Source organism: Anas platyrhynchos, chromosome 1 (assembly GCF_047663525.1).
Source record: "Anas platyrhynchos isolate ZD024472 breed Pekin duck chromosome 1, IASCAAS_PekinDuck_T2T, whole genome shotgun sequence".
NCBI classification, from domain to species: domain Eukaryota; kingdom Metazoa; phylum Chordata; class Aves; order Anseriformes; family Anatidae; genus Anas; species Anas platyrhynchos.
In genome coordinates, this window is record NC_092587.1 from 13690302 (window position 1) to 13711842 (window position 21541).

The 21541-nt window shown below is 37.7% G+C and overlaps 1 protein-coding gene and 3 non-coding genes across 16 annotated transcripts in view; all 4 read right to left on the reverse strand.

Annotated features, from left to right (window-relative positions):
• The window catches only part of ORC5 (origin recognition complex subunit 5), a 77095-nt gene that overhangs the window by 46155 nt on the left and 9399 nt on the right, over positions 1–21541 (reverse strand). For all 13 annotated transcript variants that reach the window (XM_038169111.2, XM_038169099.2, XM_038169083.2 and 10 more), the window contains 8 exons: positions 18431–18505; positions 17229–17340; positions 16735–16865; positions 12203–12251; positions 11788–11878; positions 9642–9694; positions 7380–7492; positions 4345–4392 (listed from right to left, as the gene is read on the reverse strand). In XM_038169111.2, the coding sequence (XP_038025039.1) occupies positions 4345–4392; positions 7380–7492; positions 9642–9694; positions 11788–11878; positions 12203–12251; positions 16735–16865; positions 17229–17340; positions 18431–18505 (672 nt within the window). The remainder of the gene's footprint in view (positions 1–4344; positions 4393–7379; positions 7493–9641; positions 9695–11787; positions 11879–12202; positions 12252–16734; positions 16866–17228; positions 17341–18430; positions 18506–21541) is intronic.
• TRNAL-AAG (transfer RNA leucine (anticodon AAG)) lies at positions 14156–14237 on the reverse strand. The gene has a single exon. It is a non-coding gene; the product is annotated as a tRNA-Leu (tRNA).
• TRNAG-CCC (transfer RNA glycine (anticodon CCC)) lies at positions 15010–15080 on the reverse strand. Its single transcript has one exon. It is a non-coding gene; the product is annotated as a tRNA-Gly (tRNA).
• On the reverse strand, positions 20413–20494 carry TRNAL-AAG (transfer RNA leucine (anticodon AAG)). Its single transcript has one exon. It is a non-coding gene; the product is annotated as a tRNA-Leu (tRNA).

Sequence of the window (21541 nt, forward strand, 5' to 3'; positions counted from 1 at the left end):
GAGCGCTGAGTACCCAGAGTATATCCACCATTCTCCACTCTGCTATTTTCACTCTTTCCACTTTGCCATTCAGCTTCCATTCTTGTTGTGTGCGGTGATTTATTCTTACTGGCAAAGCAGCCAGGATTAAAGAGGAATTTCAAGTGATAGCTTGCTTAAAAATGCTTCTAGAAAAGGACACCTCAAATATACCACCAGCACTTCCAGGGGCATTAGCTATCAGGAAAACACAGACACACAAAAACAAAACAAAAAAGCATTTCCAATGCATGTTTTAGCTTTTAAAATCCAGGAGGTGTCCCCAAAGCTATCTGGGCTAACAAAGAAAGCAGTAAGACAAACCACCAAAACTTTACTTGAAACCATGTAGACAGATAAGACCGATTCACTTGAACAAAGCACCCTGAGTCAGGATGCGGGCAGGGCTGAAGTTACAAACTGCACAATCGCCTCCCCCTTATGCTCCTGAACATGGCAGTTCTACAAAGCATATTCTGCAATATCAACAAGAAAATGTCAAACATACAATAATTAAAATGCGTACACTTCTCCAACCATCTAGCAGGCACAACCAGCATGTAGTAATTCCTGAAGCTGCACTTAGTATGCAGTTGCTTCACCAGATTTTTTGCTCTTAGTATTATCAGCTCTCTGCTTTGACGCAATTACCTTTTGTATTTTCAGATTTAAAAAAACCTGCTTCTGAAAGTCAGAGTTAGATAAAAATTAAATGTTTCTTCTAGAAGCTACACTTTATTAGAATTCTTTGGCAGCAATAAATTCCTGTAGGAATGGTTCAGAAATTCCTCCAAACAGAACACAGTGAAGAATTAGATTTGTAAAAATCTTCTGCAAGATGCTAAGGTAAATTACTGCATAAAATAGTACTTACAAAAATCCCAGGGAACCCTTGTATCACTTCACAACAAAGATACTTTCCACATTCAGAAAAGCTCTTCAAGAAGTATTACAGCAATGAAATCTAATCAGTTCCGTCTGCCCTCTCTTCTTTTCATCTTTGGCAATACAGTTGCCTAATTTTTAAAAAGGCTTTCCTATAGATTCCACCATGTGTTACTTGTGCAGTTTCACACTCCCACTGTTTAACTGAACTAAGCCTTTCACAGATCTATAACTCCAAGCCACATATTCATACACCAAAATATCACGAACAAAAATGAATCAAAAGTATTCCCTAAAAAGTAGAAGCTTAACCCAAACTAAATTACCTGCACAGAAAGGTGAAAGTCCTTAACCTCAGTTGGCTGAGTTGCCAACCTTTTTATCATATACTTAAAAATGGAACTACACTTCTCACTTTCCTGAGCAAGAAGTATTTCTGAATTACACATGATTTTATATATTATACATGTAAAAGTACTATACAAGTGTTACACAAGTATCTTAGGCTGTAAAATAGGAATTCTGACAAAAAAACAAATCCTAGTTTAAAGTTAAGGTAGAAAAACAATAGACAAATTCTTCACCAACAGAAAAAAAAACACCAATACATCTGATCTTCTGCTACACTGACACCTGTAAAAGCAGCTTCAACAGGAAGATTTCTCACCTGTCACTAAACTGGAAAAACATTGTTACATACCATCCATGCAAAAAAAAAAAAAATGCTATTGTCTGCAACAAGGAAAAGGTATTTTTTCCCCTCCTGGGGAATTCAGAAGATTTACTTTTTCTAATCAGAAAGTACAGTCTCTAGACTGAACAGAGTTAAGAGTCAAGAAAGATTTTCAGCCTGGCTGTACCTAAACTTTTAATGAAGGATAATTCCTCATATTAGCTTCCTGCCAAGTATATATGTATAGCCAAACTGGTTTTCTAAGCTCCTACTATAATCAGTAAGAATCTAATCGATATAGTTTATGGTGCCGTTCATCTGACTGAACACAGAACCTACTTTAGCATGAGGTGAATCACACTTCCACCACTGCCCACATCGACTAGTTCTGCACTGTCTATGGAGGGATAGCTTAGGTGCAGCACCCACTTGGAGTTAGGTGAATTTAATCTGTAAATCTGACTTTAGACAAGTTTCTCTCTGCAAAAGTTTGTTAGCACCCGCACAGTTGGTGTGACAGATACAAGCAAATGAGCATTTACATATAGCACTGCATATGTAGCTCTTTATTCGTGTATTTCAATTCTCTTCACTGTAAAGTCATAGTACCAAAATATACAAGATTATACATCTGTGTGAATGTGTCTCTGTGCAACATTTATAAAAGTTTGAGGACAGTAAAAGGAACATAGGTCTAGAAAATCCCTGTGGGACCTGCAATCCTGTTCTCCACTATCACAGGTACGATGTCTCAACATTTTTCAAAACCAGACTGTCCTCTGACCTAATCACATTTTCTGCCATCAACTGTTATGGTGAAAGGGTCCTTACCTGTCAACTACAAAGAGACACAAACAGAACCAGTGCTCTTCCAAGTCCTCCTGAAATGCTACCAAGTTCTGTCCTGTTGGTTAATCCCTATGACGCATTCCTGTTTCTTGCACATTAATGCAGTTTAATTAAATTTAAAATAACAGAGTCAACTCAACAGCTACTTTCTGTTAAGTACATTTGATTTACTGGGATTACAAAGTCATAATTCTCTTCAAAGTAATAATAATTTTTAATACAAGGGGTGCAAGAATTAGATCATCTGCTGTCTTTGAAATCTGATCTTTTTGACTTAATCTTGTTTATATAACTATACGATCCTGTCAGTTACCCTCATTTACCTTTCTTTCCTCAGGTTTACATGAGAATGTAAATAGACTACAGGGCACAGACTGTGTCTGCATATTCTGATGCCACAGGAACATTAATAAAATGAAAATTAATTCATCATTAATGCAAGCGCTTCTGAGCGCTAAGAAGTAAATTCAGATACAAGTGCATTTAAACAATTATACAAGAGAACAAGCTCTACAGTATAGTTCAGGTGCATTTAATGTGCAACTACACAAGAGAACAAGCTCTACGGTACAGTTAAGGTGATCATGACCTCAGTATTCCTCCAGTAAAACTCTATTTTCCCCTTTCTTTAAATTCCTAGATGTCCCCATCTCCTTAGTTGTTACCATCTCAGCATCCAAGTTGGAAATCCTGTTGCTGAGAGAGAATAAAACAAAACACTTTTCCTGCAGAGGCTGCAGGAAGAACATCTTGGTCTAAGATATAGTAATTATTCCTCCTACCCCTCTCCTGAAAGTGATTTATCAACTAATTAAGATGTGGTTGTATTTCAAGAAGATAATAATCCTTAAATTAATTAAATGCTCTAAAAGTCCTCTGAAGTCAACGTGCCAGAGAAAAGACACACAAGGTGTACACGTGCAAGATGGGTATTCAAAGACTTAAGAATTCTTAAATATACATAAATATCTACGACATATTATTTAACTTTACTTCAACTCATGTTTTCACATGTATAAATTGCACCCCTACAGAAACAGGAAAACTTAATTAAAAAAAAAGTCTTTGGATAGCCAAAGACTCTGGTCTCCCACAGGGGCAGAAAGAGGCTATAGGCAGCTTCAGAAACATGTGATTATTAAGCTAAGAAAGTTTGAAATTTTTCACCCAAACTCCACATAGCATAGAGAAGAAAAGGATGTAACAATAGCTTCTGCATGGATTTAGTGCTGTCTGCACTGCTCTTGATTTGGGGATTTGTCTAAAAAGAACACTTTACAAGTGCTCAATTTTGACTTTTCTTTTTTATATTACATTTATAAATACAAATACAGGTACTTGCTTTCTTAGTACATCATATCTCTCTCAGTAAAGACTGGTGCAGCTTAACTAAATAACTAAACATCATTGATTTAAGTACAGTAATTACCTACAAGGAAAGTTTAGTTAATAGTCTGAAGGAATAATGACTTTTTTGATTCTTTCTATCTAAACAACAGAGAGGAGTGCAAAGTCCCCAAGCCTCAACACATAGATTTAAGCCCTTCTATCTTACTGCATCACTAGGAATTAAAGTGACTTGATTTTCAAAACTGCTAATCATCAATTACTCTAATATCCTTTAGAACAATTCTGCTATCTGGCTCCTCCACGTATAATGCCCTTTAAATACCTTTATTGAGTACATTTAGTTACACATAAAACTACAGAGGACAAATTTTTGCTCCAGTAGATTCCAATGAAATAAAAACTTGTGCATCGTAATTTATATCATATAAAACAAATACACCTCTAAGTTATGTTAGGCAACAGTTGTTCCTACAGCAAAGGATATGAGGTGAAACAAAATATAAAAGCAGCAGTACAGCAGAAAGAAAATCTTTGTTCCCAAACTCAGCATAGAAAGATAAGATACATACCTTTTCATGTTTCTTCATAAAGTTGGTCTTCTTGATTTTCCCATGATGCTGTAAAAAAAAAAAAAAGAGAAAACATGATATGCAGATTTTCTATTTCTTCTACAGCAATGACAGAATCAAAAGAGTAAACAAAAAGTTGTGCACTACATATGGTAGCCTGCTAGTCTGGTTCAGCTTCTGTATTACACCTCTCCTGTGTTACTCAGTAATCCTTCTTACCAGAAGCCCTAAAAAAAAATCACACTTGCCTTACCATTTGCTTCATCATGTCCCCAGGTGGTACAAAAACAACACACTAATATTTGTGGGTGAAATGCTTTTTTTTTTTTTTTTCTGATCTAACCTAGGACTGGTGAGAAGGGTAAATGAAAATTTATTTTTAATGTTACTTTATATGCTACCGCCCCCCTCCATCCCTCAGTCATCTCATGAAAAGGCAGATTTAAACTTTCCTGGAAAGAGAAAAATGAAAAATGATGGCCTTTTCATTGCCTACTTCATTTTTAAAATACATTCATTTTAATTTCCATCTTTTATTTTCTCCATTTTAGAATACCATTGGCATGCAAGCTAGCAGAATGAAAACCAGGAAGTAAATTGATACAATACAAAGAGTTCAAGGCAGAGAAGCAAAAGGACAAACAGAAAATATAACAGAGGGGAAAAAAAGAATCAGAAAACAATTTAAAAGGAGCATCCTTAAAGGAGAGACTGCCCAAAGATAATACAAAGTGTTCTTGGATGAAATGTGAGAGCAAAACAAGGACAGATATAGTAAACAAGATGTTATAAAATGGATGGGTAAAAAAAAAAAAAAAAAAAGAGAGAAACAGGGCAATAAAGGATGACATGGATAAATGTTGTAAAGTTAGTGGAGACTTGCAGTTACAGTTCTATAACATATTTAAGCACTACTTCCCAAAGATCACCTGAGAAGTTTATGTACTAGTCTTACCTATTACCTTGATAAGTATGAGTAAGTATACCTTATTAGAATACCCAATCAATCAGGAAAAAGACGTCTCCTTTTTTTTTTTTTTTTTTTTTTCAATTTTAGTGTTTAAAATCTCATACTTCCTATTTATAGACCTCAGCACTTGTTCATGTCAAGAAAAAAATACTGGCTCATCCAAATAATACATATTACATTTTGCTTATAAAAAAAAGAAATTACCACGCCTTTGAAAAGGGCTGCTGTGATAACAGAGATGTCAGAGAAAAGTGATCAAGCCTGAGGTTACATGACATGCTAGTGAAGGATCACATCACATGACATGCTAGTGAAGGATCACATCATACAATTCATTCATTTTAAAGGTTATGCTGGGATCTCCATATGGTACACTTAAGTTATACCACAGGTGTTTCAAACCAACTGAGCAGGTACCCTGTGCAAGGACAACAAAACATGAAACTCAAAGCTGATTTTCAGTTAATTTTTAGTCCTGTTTTCTATTAAATCGATAAAATAATCTGTTTATATTGCTTTTTTTTTTTTACAGGATATTTTAAAAACAACTTACTTTTCATTTAATCTGCACACAGCTTTCGAATCTTCACAATACTAATGCCATCCTTGCCAATTACTACTTCCCTGCTTTATCACGCTGTTATTATTCCAGACTGCAACAAATCATAACTCTGTTTTTAGCTGTCATATATCCTAGCACCTATACAAGCAGAGCAGGTTAGCAGCTCAATGACCATCCTTTTGTTTGCATCCCTTTTGCTTTCTGGCAGTCCTTAATTAACTACTCCAGAAGATATGTTTCTGTAATCTACTTGCAATCTCATTACAACCCTGACACAAAACCCTATTCTATTTTCACAGCCTGCATGACTCAAGAACACTCAACTTGAAGACTTCCCCTGAAGTGTTATTTGTTGCACTTTGAGATGCAGCTATTTCTGAACTTTGCCTCAGCACCTGATGAAGTGCTAATTGCTATCAGATGATACATGTGGCAGGAACGGTCGCTTCTCCTGTTTTACCAATTCTTGGGAAAAATACTTAATATCAGTGCTTGAAAATGCCTACACAGTCCCCACTTCAAAAACTTTAGAAGTTCATGTTGCATTTGCTGTACACAAATGTACATAAGTTCAGGAGAGTTCATTTGCAAGAGTGGAAACCAACTTCAGAGATGCTAAAAAAGGAGATGGGAAAAATTAAATTGAGAATGTTTTTCAGTGAACACAAGCAAGCAAGATGCAGCACTTTTGATAACACGCTTCACTTAACTTGTAGGCTTTCCTGTCTAAGTTCCAAGGCTGATGTGAAAAAATCTGGCCAAAAACATTTGTTTAGCAAACACATCTCTTACCAAGAAATTGCTTGGAAAGAACAAAAGTTGCCCATAAGGAAAATTTGTCAATCAGCACTTATTACAAGTAATCCTCCACCCTTCTAAAGAAAGGACCAGACAGAAAGGCGAAACATCTACAGCTTTCACTGTAGGATCAGACCAGAAGCATTAAATTTATTTATACTAATAAGCAAAACATGCATTTACAAGTTTTCTTCGAGGAAAAAAAAAAAAAAAAGCATATCCTTAAAAAAAAATCTCTTTTTATTTTATTCACTCACCCCATCTGCCATGAATACCATATATTTATATATAGACACGTATTGATATTTACTGTAATAATGCCTAAAACCTTGCAGTTGGTAAAAAATGCTTAAAAAAATAACTGCTCACCTTTCTGAGATACATCTTCAAGCCTGTATTTTGTCAAACGACAATTTTTTAATTTACTTATTAACAGAAAATGAGGTTTGGCCCATGAGCTGTATCAACTTACAAATACAAAGCACAACACTTGTACTATATCAGTGTTACACGTTCCGAGATAAAGAGGACACTTGTCCTTTAAGCATTATTAAGTGATTGTTATCAACAATGATGTGATCCACCAAAAAACTTTGGATGAACTACACACAGAAAGATAGCTGAAAAGGAACAGTTAAAGAATTTTAAACCAGGAGAACCACTACAAAGGAACCCAATATACAGCACTGAAAAAAAATCCATTACCTTAAGAAAGAACCTCTTATCTGTCCTAACAGGATTGTAGGAGGCAAGGTATGCAGCAATTAGAAGAAATTTGGAGTAATAAGGAAGTTCCACATGGGCATGTGCAGAAAGTCCTACAAAATAAACAATTGAGAGCAAGTTTTAGCCATGCATACACCTCTATAGACATGTTTCAATAATGTAGACTCTACGTTCTCCTTCCCTCCAGCTCTACTCCTGTATGAGTACTCATACTCATGAGTACGGCTTCTTCGGACAAACTTGTTATCAGAGATAAAAATCAGTGGAGGGCAAGGAGTGGTGGCATGAAGCTAAACATGATGCACATTCCTAACTCTTCATGGACTTTTCCCAGAAGCTATCAGCAATTCAAAAACCACTGAAGTACCATCTCCCTAAAAAAAAAATAAAATAAATAAAACTGGGATACTTTAATTTAAAGTAACCTTAACAGCAAATGGGGCAGATGAATAGACATTTAAATACAATTGCAAAGCCCTTCTCCAAGACTGTTTCAGACTCAGCCAGACACAGCTCAGCAAGAGAAAGAAAAAGACCCCAGCTTTCATGATGGAGAACAAAACAGTGCTGCATTTCTAAGCAACAGTTCAGCATCCTACAGTTTCTAGCCGCTGTTTCATTTCCTTCTAAAAGTAAAATGTTCTTACAATTTCAAACTTGATCCAGCTGAACTGGTGTGCTACATCAATAATTCACTAATATAAAAATCTCATGTATTACAAGCACAGTACTACACCGTCTACTGAGTATTTCCCCTTACCTTGTTTTATTTACTTCATAATTTTTCCTTTACAAACCCTCACCCTTATCACTGTAGTTGCTTCTTTCACCTAGCTCATGCAGGATGATCAAACCACCTTACTTCATGAGTTGTCTAACTATGGAAACAACTAAAGGATCTCTCTCGTGCCCTCTTCTCTTACAAGTTTTCACTTCAATTGTTTCTTGTTCTGTAAAGTGCTAGTACCTGTAGGTTTTAATCCACAAACATCAGCACATAAAGATCAAGGAATTAAAGACGTTTAAAAGTTAAGATTCAGAGCCCTCAGTGTGATGAGAAGCACCCTAGGTAATAGCTAGTAATAATTTCCTTTCAGGTAGTCACAAAAGGAAAGCAGTGTTAGCTTGAATTCACACTCGTGAGATTGTTTTGTATTGCATGTTAATTATATAATGGAACACCAAATAAAAAAAAAAAGTACTTACAGACAATTCAGCTTAATACAGAAGGATGTTTCTACTTCTGATCTGCCAACCCTGCAACATGCACTGATCTATTTGCTTAATTACATCCACAGTAAAACTCATTTTATTTATTTTTTAAGCATGTTATACTCAAATGCTATTTACCAACAAAATATTTTTCTACTACCTACGCCTAAAGTCCACCACAAATGCATTTTGAATGAAATCCCTTTTTCTGGGTTTGTCAAGTGCAAAGGTATTTCATGGCCATCTGGGCATAGAAAGAGAAATTTAATAAGAACACTCTGAATCAAACTCCTTTGGTCAACAATGTAGAAAAAATACCGATTATAAAGCAAATATAGGAAACAGTCTGATGATTGCAATTACATTACAGCTAACTTTTAAAAAGTGGCTATTTTATCTCTACCTAAAGAAGAAATTTGTCATGATGGGTAATATGGAAAAGCGTCCCCAGACTAAGAACTGATCAGAAGACCATAACCAACTGATATCATCAGGAAAATGCTTTAGTAATTCTTCTCAAACTGTAAATGAACACTAACAAAAATACTAAGATTAGACTAAAATTGTAATCCTGATATTTCTGTTTATTCAAGAAATAAGGGCATAGACACCTGTTTTGTTTAGGAATGGAATAAACCACTTTATACCTGTGGTGTTTTGTTTTGTTTTATTATTAATGTTGACTTGCTCCCACAGACAATTCTGCCAGTTGGAACTCTGAGGTTTGAGTCGGGTCAGCCCTTTCCTCATCCATTGTTACATGGAGAAATGAAACTTGTTTTTACCCCCAAAGGACCTTAGGAAATATTACTCCTAGGATATTTGCCACAGGAGAAAAATAGTAACAGTCTTTTCTAGAAGGCCTTCTCAAAAAAATATATAATATCCCTGAACTGTAACTGAATACTAGGTATCCTTGTCCATATTAATTCCTTTCTCATATTATCAGGGAACAGTTACCAAATCAGTGGTAGCAGTATGCATTTTACCTTACAAGCCTCTGAGCGTATGTGGTGAGTTGTAAGTTACCTTTCAACTGCCCGGCTTCTCCTTCATCATGCTGTAAGCGCTCCCACTGTGAGCTAAAAGACAGATAGTAGAAGTACATAAAGAAGTATTTGTTACTCCCATATAAAACCTTCTTTTGGTGAAAAATAAACATATACCAAACAGGTATTTTAACTTCATGACTCTAACTGGGATATAGTAAGAGAATAATTAAAAATACCAAATCTCACTATATTGCATATATTTCAGTAATTAAAAATACATACAATAATGTTATATTAAAATTAAAACTGAGTTCAAGCTGATTATCAATTCATTCCTATCTAACTACTACCAGTAAGCAACTACCAATAACATTTTAAGTTTCAAAACAAAGCAAAATAGAATAAAAGTAAAAATGCTGATAGTTTTTTAGTTTTATTTATTTATTTATTTATTAGCTTTGTTTATCCTAATGAGAACAATACTGTTATTACTTCATAATACAATTCTGAAATCTACTTTAAAAAGAAAGCAATATTTATTCTTCACTGAATAGCTTTGGTGAAATCAAAATGAACATTTTGTCAGAGAAAAGGAACTATGGGTAGTTTGGTATTTTGCTAAATAGCAAAAAATTTCACTTTAATACTTCCCTTAGAGAACAACATCATTAGAAATGTCATGATTTTAGATTACCACTTAGTTTACTACAAACAAACAATTATTTTTAAAGATCTTCACAAACAGTCCCTCAGCTGTCTCTGATTTACCTATCACATATTCAGGTTTATCATCCATAAGCCATAAAACAGTTTATTGAGAGCTGATGTAATACCCAAATTATAATGAATGTTCAATCAAATTATCAACCCAGTATTTCATCCACTGTCTACTTCATAGGCAGAAAAAAGTTTCATTTTCATCTTGATTCAGGTAGAGAAGAAGCTTATGACAGTTATACTTCCATAACTTAAAACTAAAAGAACCCCCCAGAGTAATTACAGTTCTGTGGCCAGACAAACTAATATGGTTATTTTAATTCCTCAAGCATTTACAGACACACAGAAGTAAATCCTAGAACTATTGTGCAAAAAAGATGAAAGTTATAATAAAAAAAACAGTAAAGCTCAAAAATAATCAAAGAACATGGTAAAGAGGGAAAACTAGTTATTTGGAAGCAATTCATAAGCTATATCACAGTGTTATATTACATTATCATTAGAATAGACAATCACAGAATATAAAAAGTTGGGAAGATCCTGAGCTGACTGTGTAACAAACACCAATATTGAGTACAAATACACAGTTGAAGCAAACAGAATAATGCCTCATTGTGCAGCTAAGTCTAGCTCATATAGAGGAAAATCAATTTTCTTTTTGAAGGAATGATCACTTTTCCAAGACGTTTAGCAAAGCCTTCTACTACTCATCCAGGTTCAGGTATCAGAATACTCCATTGCCTCAGTGACACGAAGAAATTGTGTTTGTATCAGTATAAAGAAGTCAAGAACTACTGAATCTCTCTACTTCCATGGTATAACATCAGAATCACAAGCCTGAAGCACAGAGAAGACGTTAAGTCTGAGCTAACAGCTGCCATTTAAAAATGAACAGCGCCATCCTTTTCCTAGCACTTTGGCAAATTAAAAAGTAAACAAAGGATTCCAGAGCCAACAGAAGTTCAGCCCATTACTCAGCCCAGCAGTACTCCGACTTTGAATGCTGTCAAAAGTGGTAATTCTTCTAAGAAGGATAATTTTGCCCTTGGACAAGAAAACAAGGGTTGAAAAGTACAGCAATCATACAAACCTGTTTAGTACACAAAGTTCTTACCAGTGTTCAAGATATATACCAGTAACTGCGACTGTACATTCTGGTGATGGATTCCCATGCTTGACAGCTTTCCATCCACAACAAAACTGATCTGTTTCCATTACCATCAGTGAAGATACAACCCACAACCCCTTTTCTACTTGTTTATTTACTATGTATTTTATCTCCTACAAATACTGTTTTACTTAAAAGCTTCCTCCTGAGAGATCTTATTTGTAACAACATGTGTCAAAAAAGAAATGAATGTTAAAGAGCAAAAGAAACACTACCCATGAAACATAATTGAGACAAAGTAAATATTTAGGAAGGGATCTTGCTAAAATCAAAAACAAGAGAAACCACAGAAAGTTACCTGGATATTTCCCGGAGGTAAACTGTCTGCATTGCCTTCTTCAAATGAGGTTCGATATTTTTCCAGAGTTTGCGGGTGTCACGTTCATTTGCTGCACCAAGCAAAAATCAGCTCTGTTAAATGTCTAACACCCCTACTCTAGAATGCTGTGTTACAATTATGCACCAGCATCACGCATTTGCGTGCACAAACTGCTGGTTCTCTGTGGTTATTCTGAGATATCCTGGGACTGCTTGACAGGACTTCTGCTCTCATTTTCTCCTCTTAGCCTTGACAGAGAAATGTGGTAACTCACTGGTGCTTGAGTGAGGATAAATTTTACAGGGAGAAGGAAGTTTTCACGGTACTTCCTTCTCATTTCCTTAAAACACCACCACCAAAAACACAATTGCTCAAATTAAGGACAGAAGCTTACCTTCTCCTCTGACCACTGGTTCACAGTATTTTGAAAAATTGAGTGCCGCCTACAGAAAATAAGAAGTACAACCTATTAAGAAGGTACTATACATTTGATCTAGCTACAACAATAAGCACACAGTATAATTCACTGGTTTACAAAACTGATGAATTATTTTTCAGTCAATAATTACACTGTTTTAATTCCAAACATTCTACTCTAAAATGTCACAACATTCCTGTAGGTTAAATATAAACAGAAATAATCTGTCCTAGTTTACTCAGCTTGGATGACAGCAAAATCTGTTTACTGTACTCAAGGGCTATAATTTTTTTTTAAAAACTACTAAACATAAATGGAATAAAAAAGGTTGTGTTTTGTTTTGTTTTTTTAAACTACCTTCAACCACCCATTTTCAGATTACAGTAGTTCAGATGCAGTTCAGCATGTTCAGAAGTAAGCAACATGTACTTAAAAGAAACAAGAAGAAACGATAGATAAAATCCCTAACACATTCCATATTCAAACCAACTCTTTTTGACTAAAAAAAGATTGTGGGATCTTTGACAATGATTTAATCTAGATCTTTTCTTTAACAGTTAAGTAAATAACACACAGAATGCTGTACAATAGCAATCCTCATGATTCATTCCCCTTTTGTCCTACCACATCTTATTAAATCTCTGCGGCATCATAGAGAAAACTCAAGGCAGTAACTTCCACATATAAATTTAATCTAATTTCTTAATGTATTATTAATCACGCATAACAACATACACACTTAGGGTTTATATCAGGCACTACGGAGTCATTCCTAAGATACTTGCATTTGCCTGCCATTGTGCTCTGCAGAAAACACTTGTCATGCACAAAAAGAATTTAGGGTCCAATTACACAAATCTTTTCATAACTTTAGTATTATACACAGTGCACCTCAAGCAAAGAATTATTCTGATAAGCAGGGCTACTCAAGTGTATGTCTACAGAATACCAGAGCAGCTGAGGCTGGCACAGCCCTCTGGAGCCAGCTGCTCCAAACCCTGCCCAAGCAGGGCCACCCAGAGCAGGCTGCTCAGGACCACATCCAGGCAGTTTCTGAAGGGCTCCAAGGAGGAGACCCCACAGCCTCTGTGGGCAGCCTGTGCCAGTGCTCAGTCACCCGCAGAGCACAGAAGTGCTCTGGTGTTCAGGCAGCACCTCCTGTGCTCCCATTTGTGCCAACTGCCTCTTGTCCTGGCACTGAAAATAATCATCACCCACTAACCCGTGTCCCCAAGCACCACGTCCAACCTCTCCTTGAACACCCCCAGGGACGGTGACTCCACCACCTCCCTGGGCAACCCGGCCCAGTGCCTGACTGCTCTTTCTGAGCAGAAATGGCTCCTCATTGCCAGCCTGAACCTCCCCTGGCACAACTCGAGGCCATTCCCTCTGGTCCTGTCACCAGTTCCCTGGGAGAAGAGGCCGACCCCCAGCTCCCCACAGCTTCCTTTCAGGTAGCTGCAGAGAGCAATAAGGTCTGCCCTGAGTCTCCAGTTCTCCAGACACAACAACCCCAGTTCCCCTCAGCCACTCCTCACAGGACTTGTGCTCCAGGCCCTTCACCAGCTTTATAGCCATTCTCTGGATGTGTTCCAGGGCCTCGATGCCCTTCCTGTAGTGAGGGGCCCAAAACTGAACACAGTACTTGAGGTGTGGCCTCACCAGAGCACAGTACAAGGAGACAATCATTTCCCTGGTCCTGCTGGCTACACTACTACACTACTCCTGATACAAGCCAGGATGCCATCTGGGCTTCTTGGCCACCTGGGCACACTGCAAGCTCATATTCAAGCATCACTCAGCACCCCCAAAGCCTTTTCCTCTGCACAGCTTTGAGCCCACGATGACTTGACGGAGCCTAATTTCCCCAGGTGGTTCCATAGATGCTGCGGGACTGCATTCAAGATGACTGTTCCCTAAAATGTCTGCTGGCAGCGGTGGGATTCGAACCCACGCCCCCGAAGAGACTGGAGCCTTAATCCAGCGCCTTAGACCGCTCGGCCACGCTACCGCCCTGAGCCTGGCTCCCTCCGCTCCGCACCTTCCCTGCAGGTGTTTATGGACATTGAGGAGACCCCGCAGCCTCCTCTGCTGCAGGCTGAGCAGCCCCAGATCCCTCAGCCTCCCTCACAGGAAAAGGAGCTCCAGTCCCTTCATCATTTTCACGGCCCTTGGTTGGACTTCTCTCCAGCAGTTTCATGTCTCTCTAGGACTGGGGAGCCCTGAGCTGTATGCAGCATCCTGGATGAGACCTCACCAACACTGACTAGAGGGAAATGATCACCCTTCTCGATCCACTGCCAATACTGAGCAGGAACATGGGGTTGTTCCTTCTCAGGTGCAAGACTCTGCACTTCTCCTTGCTGAACTTTGTGAGGTTCCTGGCAGTCCATTTCTCCAGCCTACCCAGGTCCCTCTGCAGCACAACCCTCTGGTGAAATCAGCCAGTCCTCCCAATTCTGTGTCATCTGCAAACTTGCTGATGGTAATCTCTGCCCCATCATCTTGAGCATTAATGAAGATGTAAGACAGGGCTGGACCCTGTACTGACTCCTGGGTGCCTCTAGATTTTGCACCACCTATTCCCACTCTTTAAGCCCAAGTCACTCTGCCGGTTTTTGATCCACCTCGCTGTCTGCTCATCCAGGCAATACATCCCACAGCTTGTCAATGAGGGTCTCATGGGGGACAGTACGAAAAGGCTGGAGCCTGGGAAAACAGTATGACAACTGGACTTCCCCTTGGTGAATCCATGCTGCTACTCCTGAGGAGAAAAAGCTTCCTGCGCCGCCCGGGAATTGAACCCGGGTCGCAAGAATGGGAGTCTTGCATGATACCACTACACCAGCGGCGCTGCTGCTGGCCCTGACAGAGCCGTGTCTGTGCTCAAAGAAACACAAACAGAAGCTAATCTCACCTAATTATAAAGCCTTTGTACTTGATACATAAGTTCAGCTGAAGTTTAGACACGTTTCCTGTTGGAAATGCAGGCAGAATGTTCGGATCATCTCATTGGCACAACTCATTCATTGGTCATAAAACCGTACAGTTGGCAGTGGTTAAAAATTTCATCACATTCTCCCCACAAGAAAAATCTCATTGGACTTATATAATTACATTATAAGTGCATAATTATATACGTACTTTGTTTTATATAATTATATAAGTATGTTGCATTTATATTTATTTAAACAATCACCTGAGCTAATACCTGGCATTGCTATTCAACTTTTCCTATGCAAACGTCAGCAAAGTGTGTGTTTAATTTTTTTTTTTAACTGTTTGCTGTCACTTTCTTCAGTTGATATCTGCCTAAAACTCCTTTCACCAAGTATCTTCAATGCAATTTTGTTCCCTCAGTCATTGTTTTGCAAAAACATTTGATTTACCAATTTTTAATTCCAAGAGAACAGTCATCAAAATATTCCTGCTAATCCTAACTTCTCTAGACCTTTATTCAAATTAATATGCTAAATTTCTCTAAAATTGTGTAACAGCTCTGGCTTGTTGCTGCTCTGACTCAGCAGCTTGGGTACCTTGAAATCCTCTGTAGGAAGCAAATCAAGGGGAAATTTTATGCTACTAAATAATAAAGTAAATTGTTTCAAATTTCAAGTTAAATTTCCCATAATGTTGAAGTATAAAGAATGTTGGGTGAGATGTTATGTTTAATAAACATAAGAAACTATAAAGCTTGTGGTTGGACATGTAATGGGTATCTAAAACCATTTACTTGAAGTTATTCCTTCACATATTGAAAGCAGCTGTCTGCTGTTCTACTGAATACATTGAATAGTCCAGGAAACAAATGCAAGAGTCTATTAGGTGTTACAGAAGTCCATAAAAGCAAGCAGATGGCAGTGTGCAAAGTACAAATCCACATAACGATGTATAAAAGGAATCTGAAGAGTAAAAAAAAAAAAAAAAAGTACAGCAAGGGCTACTGTTGCTTGAAAGAGTAAAATCGTAACTATTACTTAACAGAGTCTAACTACTAACAGAGTCTGTAATGGAGCTGCTCTTCAAAAACTGCTGAGGTCGCAACAATTGCTTCTGCTGCACTTACAGTAGCCATAAAGAGTTTTATCAGATTTATCCTCTTATCCCAATAGGTGAAAATATTTATTCTAGTCCTCTCAGTCTCTGATATTGTGGAATGGCTTGAATAAAAAAAGGAAAAAAAGGAAAAAAAAAAGAAAAAAAAGAAAAAAAACACAAAACAACAACAAAAAAACCCACACACCACGAGAATTTCCAAGCTGAGTGAATCATATACAGACTGATATCCCCTTAGTGCAGCTTTTGTTGCCTCCCTGACTGGAACACTATGTAGCTCAGGAAACCCTTTACAGCCACCAGAACAATTGCAACCTTTGTCATGGATCTTCAGAAAAACTGAATTTTGAGCTAACACATTTTCTCTTTGTCCATATTCAGCAATAAATCTAGACTTTTCATAGCTTATCTGGAAAACCGACAAAAAAAAAATTAAAAGGATCTCATCTCACCAGATGCTGAAGTTCTTTCAGGTCCCTACAGACCATGTAGAAGACACCAAGCAGAATATTGATATATGCAGCATAGAAATCCGCAGAATATTCAGGGGGATGATTCTGACACAAGATCTTCTGCAGGTGTCCTGTTTAAACATAAGTAAGTTTTGCTTATCTAAAACTAACTTAATAAACTGAACACATTTGACAAGTGGAAAAATAATTTTCATTAAGAAAACAAATTACAAAAAAAAAAAATCACACTGATGCAAAGAACTAGAAAGTATAAATGGAACCAAAATGTTATTTTTAGATGTTTTGGCAAGAGAAGAAAGATGAGTGTTTTAGACTTTGTGTGAATACAGATTTCTACATCCCAGCACCTATTACTTATTTCAGATTCTGTAAAAGGCATCATGGTAAACATGGCAGAAAACACATTTGCATGTTTTCTTTTTTAAATAATGTATTACTCAATCTCCAGAAAGCAAATTAAAGAATTATATTACCTATGCTGTAATCAGGAAAATACAAGGTGAATGGCTCGAAGCATCCAGTATTGGGACGGAACAGTTCCCATACTATTTCACTGAGCAAGACAACTGTCACATTTCTGGCAGTCTACAAGGAGGAAAATAAAAAGTATAACAGATGAGCAGAAGGAAACATCAGATGTTATAACACCAATGAGAAAAATGACTACTGGGCTCCTCCTCAAAAAAATCACCAGTGAAACTTCTCGTCTCCCAAGCATGAAACTAAGCAATGCAGTAGATTTCCCCCTATGACGTTCATTCCTCTGCAACATCAGCTGCACAACAGTGTTACAGCACCTCAGAATCCAGAATTTAAACCACTGGAACCTCAGCATAGAGGAAAGCTGACAAACTTATTTGTATACTATTTCTGAACTTGAGGGGACTGCTTTAGCATATTTAAGTCTCAGACAGACGTTACTGCTTCAAGGGCAGCAAACTCCACAACACGGACACAACAGACAAAAAGAGACAGGAAAATGCATCTGCTGCCAGGATTAAGAGCACAGCTGTGAATCAGTCTTCATTCACTAAATAGTGATATCAGTGTCACCATGAAATTACTGACTACCACACACAAGTCCTGAGGTACAAAAAGTAATTTCCTCTATTTAGTTGTTCAGACATTTCAAAGTGCCACCATCTTCTGGTTTTGTTTTCCGTGTATTTTCAGAGAACAAACCATTTTTAATTCTTCCAAGGCATAAGCCTACACACTTCAGAAGTGAGAGAGGACAAGACAGTGTTTAACTCCAAAGCAGGAACATACTGTGGTGGAACTACAGCAGAAGTGTAGAAAAATTTCACATTCTTCTTGAAAATATTCTAGAAAAGACAGATGCATATCTGACCATCAGCCTCAAAAAAAAAAAATCTATGAACGATCAGATGTGCTAAAAGAAGATATTAGTAAACAGAACTAAAGAAGTATTTTAAAGAAAAGGAGGAATGTAAGAAAAACACATCAACATTTAATTTCTGTGTTTGTCTGTTTTTGTTTTTTCTGGTTTTGACCGCTGCCAGTTGCTTACTTTCCAGAAAAATAATAATTAAAAAAAGCAACTTCTCATCTAAAGAATAACCTTTCATGGTATGTGAGCCTGGACAGATATCTAATATTCAGTTACTTTCAGTGTGCAGGAAACACACGCTATTTTTTTTCCTCAGATACTTACCAATTCTTGAAGCCTAAGAAATGCTGGCAAGACATTTGCTTCCATTTCCCTCAGCTGCTCTGCTCGATCCAGTACCTTTTAACAAAATAATGATATAGATAATGTTAACTAGCATTCTTATGTGGACCTGAAACAAATTCATAGCTGCTGTAGACACATCTCACAGATAGCTCTCAGAATAGGAAACTATCTTTGCAGCAAGATAACTTAAATAAGCAACTTCAGAGAGATTATTGCTTCTGAGGTACTTCCTAAAAGTCGAAGCAGCTCTGATATCCAAAACCAAAAGAATACAATCCTCAGAAAAGCTAAATTCTTATGTCCTATGGCAGTAAGGATTAAAAGTAAATACATCAGTCAAGAATCTTAATGAGAAAACTGTAATATCATTTACAACCACTGAAACCTAAATTTGGTCCAAAATTATTATTCTATTAAAAGTCATTATTGTAACACTAAATCAACTTGCCTACAGTAGGAAAGCTGTCTTTTCCCCTCTATGAAATTATGTCTCAGAAATACAAGGCACAACTTAATATCTTCAAACAATTAGCTACCACCTGTAATTCACACAACTGAATTTTGAGAGAAATATTTCTTGCCATAGTTTGCAGCCCCGAAGTTTACAGAATTTATTGTATTTTATGCAAGCTTTGTGTAGTATTAACGGATCTGTTGCATACATCTAGCTTACACAAGGAATACCAAACTGAACATTTAAGCCTACAGGAAAAAATCTGGAGCACAGAAACATAAATGTCAAACCTTTGACCAAACAAAAACAAACAAGCAAACAAAAAAAAAATAATCATTATTCCCAGTACACTCAGAATCTTGACAGGAATGAAAAAAGTAAGAGAAACATTTCTTTGTATTTCATTGTATTTTATTTACTGCTTACAATATAAATCTAAATTTTGAACTTCATCACTTTTTTTGAATTACTGCTGTTGAAAGACAAAGTATAGGTCCCTAGAAAATTATACGCCTATCCTCTTACCACACCAAAATATTAAGACATCTATCATTTCTGTTCTTCACAGTAAGAAAAATAACTTTGTGGACAACCAAGGAAAATATTATGAAAAGGATATTTCAAAAGCATACTAAACAGAAAAAAAGAAAGTATTATCTCTGAGATAACAGTTCAAGTGTCTTGGTATTTACTTAAAACTGCATAAAACATGTAGTTTTATATTGACATTTGTGTTTGGTTCATGTAACAGTCACCTTCAGATAGAATCACAGAATTATTCAGGTTTGGAAAGCCCTCCCAGATCACCTGGTCCAACCACCCCCTGCCACCAATGCCACCACTAACCCATGTCCCCAAGCACCACGTCCAACCTCTCCTTGAACACCCCCAGGGACGGGGACTCCACCACCTCCCTGGGCAACCTGGCCCAGTGCCTGACTGCTCTTTCTGAGCAGAAATGGCTCCTCATTGCCAGCCTGAACCTCCCCTGGCACAACTCGAGGCCATTCCCTCTGGTCCTGTCACCAGTTCCCTGTGAGAAGAGGCCGACCCCCAGCTCCCCACAGCTTCCTTTCAGGTAGCTGCAGAGAGCAATAAGGTCTGCCCTGAGCCTCCAGTTCTCTAGACACAGTTCTCCAGACCCAGTGCCCTCAGCCGCTGCTCACAGGACTTGTGCTCCAGGCCCTTCACCAGCTTTGCAGCCCTTCTCTGGGGACACGTTCCAGGGTCTTGATGCCCTTCTTGTAGCAAGGGGCCCAAAGCTGAACACAGCACTCCAGGTGCAGCCTCACCAGAGCAGTCACCTCCTTGTTCATGCCAACCACACTATTCCTGATCTTGCCCACACTGCGAGCTCATATTCAGGCAAGCATCACTCAGCACCCCCAAAGCCTTTTCCTCTGCACAGCTTTGAGCCCATGATGACTTGACGGAGCCTAATTTCCCCAGGTGGTTCCATAGACGCTGCGGGACTGCATTCAAGATGACTGTTCCCTAAAATGTCTGCTGGCAGCGGTGGGATTCGAACCCACGCCCCCGAAGAGACTGGAGCCTTAATCCAGCGCCTTAGACCGCTCGGCCACGCTACCGCCCTGAGCCTGGCTCCCTCCGCTCCACACCTTCCCTGCAGGTGTTTATGGACATTGAGGAGACCCCGCAGCCTCCTCTGCTGCAGGCTGAGCAGCCCCAGATCCCTCAGCTTCCCTCACAGGAGAGGTGCTCCAGTCCCTTTACCATCTTCTGTTTTATGCTACTGACCAGGTTTACCCTGAATTGTTTGAAAATTGTGTCTACATATTTTTATTAACAAAATACTGATTATAAAGATCTGGTAACATGCACTTGCTGTACACCAGGCTTTAGGGTCTTAACTTAAGTAGATCCTACTTTTAAGTGGGAAAGAAAGTTGAGTTTGTATTTACAGCATATAAAATATACATGACACTGGATTGTGCAATGTGTCAAGTGGTTCAAAGGAACAGCCTACACACAGACCTATAAATCTGCACCCACCTTATTATTTCATTTTACCTTAATGTGATGCTTAACCTATTTTTGTTTTAAAAGTACCTTGTACAACCGACTGCTAAGTAACGTTAAAAATAGCAGCTTCTTACTTCTGTAAAGTGCTAAATATTGTAGATGTACAAATGAATAAAAGTTTTATCTGCTCCAATTTTTTGGGTAGGTAGAATGAATAAATTCATTTTTTGCAACTAATCACAAACATTCAGCACCCATGCTCGGGTTAGGAGAAACATTTAGAATCCTTCGCTTGAGAGTAAACATTTATCTTCATTTACTCTGAATTAATTTGGCCGAGATATTACATTATTTAGTACCAAAATGAAACAGAATTAGTTTTGCCAGTTTATGTTACCAGCATGCTGGTCTTCCATCAGTCTCAATTTAAAGCACTTTAACATAAATCCAGATGACACAGGTTAATATACATGAATCGATTTCTTCCATTCCTGTCTGTTCCCATGCAGAACAGAACTGAAATACTAATTTAATACTTAATTATTCTGATTCAGCAACTATCTACCTGATACAATTGAACCTTTCAAGATATTGAATGCTTTGCTTTCTACAACCATCTCTCAAGAACTTTCTAAGCGACGCTCATTTTAATA